The 10059-nt window shown below is 44.1% G+C and overlaps 1 protein-coding gene across 5 annotated transcripts; it reads right to left on the bottom strand.

Annotated features, from left to right (window-relative positions):
* Window positions 1-397: 397 nt before the first annotated feature.
* On the bottom strand, window positions 398-9666 carry LOC142896154 (microtubule-associated protein RP/EB family member 3-like). 5 transcript variants are annotated; one of them, XM_076037670.1, is made up of 9 exons: window positions 9520-9666; window positions 7595-7665; window positions 7271-7395; window positions 6528-6673; window positions 6227-6386; window positions 6089-6130; window positions 3966-4099; window positions 3170-3319; window positions 398-1727 (listed from the first exon to the last, which is right to left on the bottom strand). In XM_076037670.1, exons 3-9 carry the CDS (start codon window positions 7389-7391, stop codon window positions 1659-1661), a joined length of 822 nt encoding a protein of 273 aa, XP_075893785.1. In that variant the 5' UTR covers window positions 7392-7395; window positions 7595-7665; window positions 9520-9666; the 3' UTR covers window positions 398-1658. The 5 variants fall into 5 exon arrangements, with proteins under 5 accessions (XP_075893785.1, XP_075893784.1, XP_075893788.1 ...); XM_076037669.1 differs by having other exon boundaries at window positions 7271-7398; XM_076037673.1 differs by lacking the exon at window positions 9520-9666 and adding an exon at window positions 8966-9130.
* Window positions 9667-10059: the final 393 nt, after the last annotated feature.

Below are 10059 nucleotides of genomic sequence, written 5' to 3' on the forward strand. Positions count from 1 at the left end.
ACCAACTATTCACAACTAGGATTAAAAAAAAAAAGACACTTAAAATGTTTTTTTTTTTTTTTTTTTTTTTTTTTTTTTAATTTTCTCCAACCTCAGTACATTATTTCAAGAAGTCAACGAAGCAATAACTCCAAATGATGCAAGTTACTTACATGGCCTCAATGAATAAAAAATACAGAGTGGGTTTGCTGTTTGTTATTTCACACTTGTCTAGTTGCTGAAAGTCCAACTTAGCCTTGCTGTCATCCAGTATTGGCTATACTTGATATTGCTGTGACATACCATGTGGTGCAGATTTAAAATAAAACCCAATTTAATTGCAACAGAAAATTTTAAATAGCAGCTATGTTAAACTCAACACAGTAAAGCAGTATTCTGTAGTGCATATTTAGTATGTCCCCCCCCCCCATACCTTTATTTATTCATAAAATTCACAGCCTCGTGTTTTTCTTGCAAATTTTGCATCTTGACACTGAGAAATGTAATGCTAACAAGAACCCTTAAGTCTAAAAAATATAAAATAGTATCTTCTTCCTGTATCTCAATGCTACAGCCAGTCACTGCATGTCGGCATCTTAGATTTTTTTTTTTTCCTCCGCTACATTTCTTGCACAACCTCAATTTTCTCCAAAAACTGTCGATTCTTTTTTTTTTTTCTTTTTCAAAAAATCGTATAAAGCAGATGAAGATAAATAAATAAAAAAATAAATACACAATGCTGTCTCACATAAAAGACACTATTCCATGAGCAAACCCTCTCAGGTGGGACGACGTGATGATGAACTATACTGTATTTTCGTGGTTGATTGAACTTGGAACCATGACCTCTTCTGGTTCATCGTTCATGTGAGCAGTCTGTGATATGTCCGCGTGTGCAATGATAGGCCAGTCGTCGCATTTGCAAATTCCTCCAAAATATATCCGTCTGTTGCAGGCCTCACTCTGGTGGTGCTTTGTGTCATCTCTGACTTAAACTTGGAAAAGATTTGTAGCCAAAATGTGCTAAAGTTGATCGCTTTGCGTGCAAAGCAAGGTTTGTCTCTAGCCGTATAAATAAACTCTTATAAAGCCTGACGCAATATGCGCGCGTGTGTGTGTGTGTGTGGTCACGGATCAAAGTGCATGCTGCGAGAGTGTGACCTGCCCTTTCAACAGACAGATGGATAGCACCGGTGGCTCCAGGCTGCCAGTGCTGGATCCCTGTAATCTCATTGCTTTTAACATTAAACCTGTGACGGGCTAGCAGGCTAAACCGGAGTCGCTGGGGTCGGAGTGCCCCCCCCCCCCGCCTGCTTACAGGTTAAAGTAAGTCTAGTCAGTTGAGTCACACTGCCAGGCGCACCCCCCATCCCCACCCTTAGCAGACCTCCGTCTCTCCCAGACAGACCTGAGCACTCTCATCCCTCTGGAGGGCGCTGTTCAAAAAGCCACGGTGCGCATCGATCGTTACTCAACACGGCCAGCTGCAGATGAGAGCACACAGGTGAGGGAGGTGTGTAAAAAAACAACAACAATGCGTTAGGTAAAAAGGGGTTGAAGGGAGGGGGAGGGGCTTATGAAAACTCAAGATCAGGTGGGTTAAAAGAAGTGAGCGAGGAGCGTCAAAGCGGGGGCAGGGCACGCGCTGGATGAAGGTGGTGGGACCGGGGCGGGAAAGTTCAGAACTCCTCTTGGTCGCCCTGCGCTCCTTCGTCGACGTCTTCGTCTTCCGGCGGCGCAAAGCCTTCCTGGAGGGACGAGACGCAAGAGGTTGAGCCCCAGCGTGCGGGAGGAAAGGCTGTCATATTTATCTATTTATATGTACCACAGTTAGATCTCATCTGAATTTGGTAAATGCACCCAGTGATGACAAACATGCTCCATGCTGGTTGGACAATTAACTTTTGAATTTAGTACGTGGAAGCCGCATTTGGCGGCTTTTTGGAGAATATAACACAAGTCAAGAAGTTGTTGGCTAAGAAATCATAAATCTTCATGGAGGCATATTTTGCTGAAGGGAGAGCTGCATGCTGGAGACCTGGAAGCCAATCACTGGCATATCAATCGGGAATGTCCAGCGGTTGCGTCCTTCCAGACGGAACGTCATAAAACATTAAGAGAAATAAACACCAATCAACCTGTGCAGTTTTCCACGTTATTTCTTTTGAGGAATTTGGGATTTACAGGTCAGACGAACTGATGAATATCTATTTGGTATCTCGATAACCGCTGGACAAACAGCTCTCCCAATGACAATGACAATGTCGGTTTCTCCCTGACTCACCTCCAATACTGGTGTGGATAAACACGGGCTAATGACATTTATTATTTATTAGTGGAGAAGATGACCTTCTCCCTGCACCTGGTGCACCCAACGTTGGGCCAAGTGGGTTGGACATGGTGCTCTATAAATGGATGATCTGAAAGGTTGATTCTGCGATACTCCTTTTATTTTCTATTGTCAAATGTCTTGGTGAGCCCAACAATTTGCTTGTATTGCTCATATTTTTTGTCAAAACTCACTGACAGACCTTCATTCTGTCTTTTCACTCCTTCACATATGTCCGTCTTTCCTACTGTGGTGTAAGTTTTTAAAAAATAACAGAGCTGACTTTTTTGTATTTCGTTCAGTTTTGTTAAAAGAATAAAATATTGCGGCAAAATTTGCAAAACACTGCATTCTAATGCCCTCTCTAAATAAAAACTGCAAAAATAAATACATCTTTATGGACACATTGATTAATATTTGATCAATGTGTTCAACAATGTGGTCAACAAATATATGCAAGCTTCCAAGGCAGATTTACATACCGCGCATTTCACAGCATAGTTCAGCTTGTAATACTACGCATGTGACGGCTAAAAATCCTGAAATCCTCCACCAACCTATCCTTGGGCTAACTAACTACCTTCAAAAAGTAGCACAGAAATAATGCAGATGCTTGTTGTGTAGACGGAAAACTGGCAGGAAGCGGTGCAAGACTGCCAAGCTTTGAACCAAAACACTTAAGATACAGTAGGGTTAATAGGCACAGGAAGGAAGAGGAGAGGGTACGATTTGTAAACAGGAAGTTCATATAAACAACCTGATTAATGCTTTAAATAAATAAATAAATAAATAAATAAGAGTAGTGTGTAATTCTCCCTTACGGTGGTTCAAATGTGTTGTCACTGTGCGACTCTTCCTTACCTCTGTGGCATACAGTATGTCAATGATTCTGCCGACCGCTGGGTTCCCGTTCTCGTTGTCCTGGCAGATGAGCTCGATGTCTCTCAGCTTTCCAAAATAAAAGTCTCTCTCCTTCTCCAGTCCCTCCACGGTCAGCTTCATATCCAGGAGCTGGGAGCCAAACACAGCAATGAAGTATTAGGCACTTGTCGTAGCAGAGGAGGTGTCAAAAAGGCCAGCATTCAGTGCCATAACGTCTTTCTTTTTCCAATGCAGTGTTTTTCCGAGCAGATATTGTAAGTACAAAATCAATGCATGTTTTTCCTTATCATGAAGTCGCGACCCAAAGTTATTCCACAGCACTTAAATTTATTACAGAAAAATAAAAACGCTGGCCCACTTTCTGTCATGTCTAGTAAATAAATTATTGAAATTATTGAATTGAATTGAATTGAATTGTACTGAATATATATATTTTAAAATACTTTGGGGCGTGGGGTGGGGGGACTGCCCACGAAGCCGGTTGAGATGAAGTCCACATTGCTGTTTTAATATCAATCTGGCATCAGTCATTTACTAAGGGTGACACAGTGACCTTGCACTGTCTCATCTTCTTTAGAAAGAAGTACATGGCCAGCGGGGACCCGCTTGCTATTCTGAGCACAAAACTAGATTACTGTCGCTGCACGAATAGAATAAAGTTTCAGCTTTTCATCATTTTATAAGACGCAAAAAAAAAAAAAAAAAAAAAAAAAAAAAGGGAACAGCTAATCGTGTTTTCTTTATTCTGACTTCTGACTGGCCGCGGCACCGGTACCTGTTGGTTGAGCTCTACCAGCTCGGCATCTCCACCGTTGCGGGTCACCTGGGGGGTCCGGCGAGGCGCCGCTACGTTGATCTGCCTCTGGGGCGTCGGGACCTTGGGCGCCGTGGGAGACGTCCTCACCGGGCCTAGAAAAACAAAAAAACATGCACAAAAAAAAAGAAGCCCTGAGAGTCTTTTCCTGTTTCGAATTGTGCCGTTGTCCTGTGGCTGAACTGCGCAACGGAACAAATGTGTTCGGCTTGCCCGCGGCTGAAAAAATATGTCTAATTTTAACGCAGCCCGGGGCTAATGTGCCTTTAATAGGAATGAAAGTTTTCAGGCGGCAAACAAACCACATCCAAAGAGGAGGAGCGACCTCGTGAGCGAAAAAACACTTCTCAGCCTCAAGTCTCAAACAGGTGGTTTTTACAAGCAACCTAAGCAGGGAATAAGGAAACACACACACACACACACACACCACAAACCCGCTTCATCCTCAAAAGGAAGTATTTGCCGTGGGCTTTGATTGTGTAACTTATTTTTAAAAGAATAACCCTTTTGTTCTGGTGCTATTTAGCTCCACTCTGGCCCGGACTTCCCTTCACAGCTGCGAGTGTTTGAGGTCGGCGTTACTGTGTTGTGTTGTGTTGCGTTGCGCATTTGTTTGTTGAGACTGGAAAATCAGCGCTCGCACCAGTCCATTGTGATAACATCAGAGAATAATTGAGAACTTTTTCAAATTAAGATTGGAGGAGGTCAAATGGAAAAAGCAATACAGTGATAATAATCACAGTGGACTCGATAAAATACAATGGATTAGAAAAAGAGCTTGCAAACACACAATTTCTCAATAATAATGTGGATCTCGCCTTGAAGTCCCTTCAATGCTTCTTTTACTTGACACATTAAAATGCAGTTCTGGAAGTCATCCCTTTATGATGTCACAAAGGCGGCTGACACCACTTCCAGCTCAGGGGGAGCACCTCAATCAGCGACTTGTTCCCTCTGGCTGCGTTCAGACTGCAGGCAAATCCGATTCCAATCCGATTCCTTCTCAAATCTGATTTTCAGGGCTGACTGTCCACACTGTTTTTTAGCAGGTGTCCAAATCTGATCTGGCTCTGTTCAGACTGGGCCACATTATTGACCCATCTGACAGGTTGCTGTAGCAACGACGTGGGAGCGGAGGCGTCGTCCGGCGTAGCGTGTAGTGTGTGACGTCATATAACTGCGATGGCGGCACTTGTTGCGATGCATGGCCCTGGAGCTTGGCTTGAATGGAGCTACAGTATCTCCCCACACACTGATGAGCCAATGAGTTTCCTCCTCTGTCCAGGGACTCCTATTTTCTACTCCTTCTGTCTGCTCCATTACGTTACAGCTCCGCACCTGGAATGGCGCCCTCTGGTGTGGCACATTGGGTCTGGCGTCACGGACAGTCCAAACCCATCGGTGTGTTTGGAGCCGTTCAGACTGAGACGCATCCGTCCAAATGCGATTTGACAAAGGTGGTTTCAATCCGTTTTGCGAAAATCAGATTAATGTTATTTGGGACTGTTCAGACTACTAAAGAGCCATCCGGTTTCAATCTGGATGGGCTAAAAATCGGATTTGGGCTGGCAGTCTGAACGCGGCTTCTGACTTCTGTCTCTTTCCAAACAGCTGGACAGTACAAAAATTTTAGTGGCAAGCTTTTGTTTTCTACTGTTTAATGGAAATCTTTTTTTTTTTTTTTTGAAAAGAAGCATGCAAGGCTGCTTGGAACTGAATTCCAGGATAAAAAAAATTGAAAAATAAAAATCTGAAGCTTCAGGGTAACAAATCTGATTCTGATTCAAAGGTGTTGCAGTAAAGAAAACAGAGAGATTTTAAAGCTCCTAATGTCACACACACACACACACACACACACACACACACACACACACACACACACACACACACACACACACACACAAAGCCTGCTGTTCACCTATTCACTCCCAGCAGGGTCTCCAGGATCTCAGGCTTATCCCAGCAGACACTGGGTGATAAGTGGGCTAATCCAAATGTACTCACAGTTTAATTGCAGGCAAACCACTCTGCAAGCCAGAAAAAAAAAAACCCGAGAGTGCACAAAGATGCGAGGTTGCCGTTACCTGAGGGAGGGGTTCTTTTAGGTTTGTGGAGAATGGCTTTGCCTGGGGTTAGAGGTGAGGATGGGGTTGCAAGTGGAGGTGATGAAACAAAGCCGGTGACTTGAGATAAAGCTTGACGCCGCGCGCGAGAAAACGTACCTGGGTTGGGCGGAACCGGCGTCATCTCCTGGCCCTGTCGCGTCAGGATGGGGTCGTACTCCCGCCCGTCGTAGTTGGCGTCAAAAAACTTCTTGAACCACTGGAGGAACTCAAAGTTGTCCTGGAATTTGCCCTTCACCAGTTTCTCCACGGGGATAATCTGAGGAAGACGGACGAGATTAAACGTGGTCAACGTAGGTCAACATATTAGGTCAACTCTCCGCTGAGTTGACCTAATATGAAAAAAAATAATGTTCTTCATGTATGAAGAATACAGTACAAACCGTTTCAGTCTTCTCACCTTGTCCACGTTCATCCTCTTGAACGAAGCCTGTAGGACCTTGAAGTTTTGAATGTATTCGTGCTCCAGCTTGGCGTTGTATTTGATTTTCTTTAACAATATGCACCCGGGAAACAGCATGTCCATGAACTGACAGTAAGCGGCCCCTGAGAAAATGACAAACAGCATTTTAATTTTTTTTTGTGGTAAAGCAGTTGTGGCAACAAAAGACGTGTGTCAAATTGCACACCTAACATTTTCAACGCGTAGTGTGCACAGTGACTTTACACTAAGCATTTACAACACACCGTGTTGGGTTCAGGGCACCACACAAGTCTTCTTGATTAAAGTGAACTGCATAGTGGAAAATTAACCAGACTGAATAATTTGTGCTACGACTTATTTCTTTTGCGTTTTTGTTTTTTGTCACATTAAGAAAAGTTTACAACAGTTTACAACTCAAACCCCACACCTGACTTTTTGCTTTTGACAGAAAATATGCTTCCTGCTAACAATCCACTACAATGAGTGAGTATATGACTGCTGATCGTTTGAGCATGTTCGAGAATCATCAGCTGATCAGGAGTCGAGATGCCTTTGGATGTGAATTAGCACTTTATAAGTAAAAGTTAACAGTTAAAAAAACAAAACATTTACCATTTTATATATATATATATATATATATATATATACATACATTAATGTATATAATGTATATATTTCCACATTTTTGGGACGGGTTCTCATATGTATTGTTTGCCTACCTGAGCCCAGGTGCTCGATCTTTGTGTAGGTTAAATGTAATGAGTCATTGACCCAGGCCAACATGTCATGGCGACTGAGGTTCTCTATGGTCATAGAGGTGGAGTAGACATTCACCGCCATCCTCCTGCTGGCACATGCACACACACACACACACACACACACACACACACACACACACACACACACACACACACACACACACACACACACACACAATTGCAAGTAAGGTTAAGATTTGTGAGATTTTCTTGACTCACTACTTCATGGTCTCACAAATAAAAATGAAAATTAATACAAGGGTGCAAGTAAACACACACACTCACCTGTGCCGGGTCTGTGTTGTTGGGTTCAAACTGTTCAAACCTGCTTGTGGTGGACCACCTTGCAGAGAGATCTAGAGACACACAGCAAAGAGGAAAAGATAAAACAGTTGGCAACTCAAGCAGACTCTCGCGGTCCGACTGCAGAGCACCTCCGCAGGACACACACACCACAGCACACAAGCTAGCAGGCACTCGGCTCTGGTTCACCTGCCACAACTCTAATCTTTGTCTAAGTTAATCCTTTTAGTCCTGGTCCAGCGTGATGTAACCCGTCATTGTTAGTGGAGAGCGGCAGCCCAGATCGCCGGCACGTGCTGATGAAGTCCAGTTCCATCACAGCGATGGAACTGAAAAATCCAGCCTGGATAAAAAGACGCTGCGAGGTTCAACTGCCACCAAAAGCAGAAAGCAGACGGCAGACAGGATGTCGGGGGGTCGCCCACAGACTGCAGAGCTTTGTGATTTGGGTCCCTGTCTAGTGAAACTACCGGTTGTGATTCATTGGTTGACGCACAGTGTTACAGATCAAGCATGACCAGACTAAAGTCACTAGACTAGATGTGCAGTTATGAAGCAAACCACAAACTCAATTAAATAGGCAGTTTTCAGGATCTCAAGGTAAATCTGATTGAAGTATTAAACTGTGCAGTGCGAAACTGTTAAAAAAAAAAAAAGTACACACACTATTAGAATATGAATTATTTAACAATGAATTATTTCAATAAGGTGCATTTGTACAATAAAAAATAATAGCAGTAGCAAATAGCAATAGCAAACTGTAATTCTTTGTCTCTCTAAACAACTAAGGTAGATGCTTGATTTAGTAAATACATAACAAAAATATATTTACAGATTTTGCTGAACGCACAGTTTGGCAAAGCGGTACTTGCATGTTGCAATGCAGATATGTGCACATATTAAAAAAAAAAAAATGTTGCACATGTATCATGTCTTATATACACATTATAATGCATTTATCTTGAAATGCTGGTCGCAGCAATTTTTTTTTTGTTTATTTTGAAAATCTGAAAGTTTTCTATGAATTGCACAACACAGCGTGTCACTTTGGAACGCGGTAATAATTTGACAGAGGATTCAAAGTTATTTGAAATCTATTTGGAAAAAAAAAAAAAAAAAAAAAAAAAAAGATTAAACGTGTGTATTCGTGCCACAAATAAACCATCAATCAATCTACCATTCGCGACGGGAAATTGATGTTAAAGGGTCATAAAAGCGCACGGAAATTGCGCACGCGTTTGAAATGTATTGCTTTCTAACATTGTAAAAGCCAGAGGAGAGAATCACATAGTGCGCAGACACGATCCCACCGTGCGCACATCTCTCTCCCAGGAAATCCCTGCGTGTGTTTACCTCACGCTGCCTGGTACCAGTTGCTGTCAAGGGGTCAGCCTGCGTGTTTTGACAGTTGATCGGTGTCGCTACGAGGTCTCTGGTTGTAACGCTGCTAGCCGCTTGCTAACCAGTTAAACCGCTCAACGTCGGTCCAGCGTTGAAAGTGCGACACGCTGGATACTGAGCGCGTCGCACTTTCAAATGGGGGTGGTGGTGGGGGGGGGGGATAAGACTTTTCTCCCCCGACCTGCTCCCGTTCCAAGCCTGCTGGACACTCGGGCGCGGGCCACTCGGGAATTCCTCCGAGGACACCAGCGACTGAAAGCAGGGAGACTTTCCTGAAGCCGCGACGACGCCCCCCCACCACCACCACCCCCGCCCACTTCCAACTCCCTCTGAAGGCCTTCTCGAGAACGCTCGCGCACATCACCCCGGTGACGAGGAGAAGAAGCGTGACGCCGAACGTCGCTCGGACAAATTAACCCGAATCATAAATTAAACACGCCGTCAAATGAGCTCATTTCGAACGCGACCGCGGCCGTTTTCGCCCACGTTGACTTGTTAATACTCACTGAAGTGCGTGCTCGCTCAACAGTCGCCCCGTTGTGTCTGCTGCCGCTGCCGCTGCTGCTGCTGGTGATGGGCTTCTCCGCTTCCCGACTGTTTGCCCCAGCAAAACTCCGCGAGAAGACCGCTCCGGCTTAAAAGTAGACGTCGAGTACGCATGCGCCAGGGAGTTGCGCGATTTTCTATGGCTTTGATCGCAACTGGTCTGCCCGTGGCCAGCCATGATGGGGGGGACAATGCGACAGCCTGACTGCGGCCCATATTTGACTGATTAAGGGATTTTGTTGTTGTTTTTGTTTTTTTTACTACGTCGTTCGCCGCCCGCTTTCAGTTTTCACACGACCTTTACATGATGTCAGCAGAGTGCAAGAAGTGAGCCGCGTGTGTGTGATTTACCACGCGCCCGTATTCGTTCTAAATTACAGGCATGAGATATACCTATAATTTTAGAAAATCCTAGGCTACAACGAGGCCTGTGTCCATGTGTTATTTGTGCCTCTTTTTGCACAGAAGAACTGTAATGTGCAAATCTTCCCAACACACAT

The sequence above is a fragment of the Nelusetta ayraudi genome, unplaced genomic scaffold (assembly GCF_046127955.1).
Source record: "Nelusetta ayraudi isolate G7.1 ecotype Tasmania unplaced genomic scaffold, CSIRO-AGI_Nayr_v1 ptg000052l, whole genome shotgun sequence".
In the NCBI taxonomy this organism is placed as follows: Eukaryota; Metazoa; Chordata; class Actinopteri; order Tetraodontiformes; family Monacanthidae; genus Nelusetta; species Nelusetta ayraudi.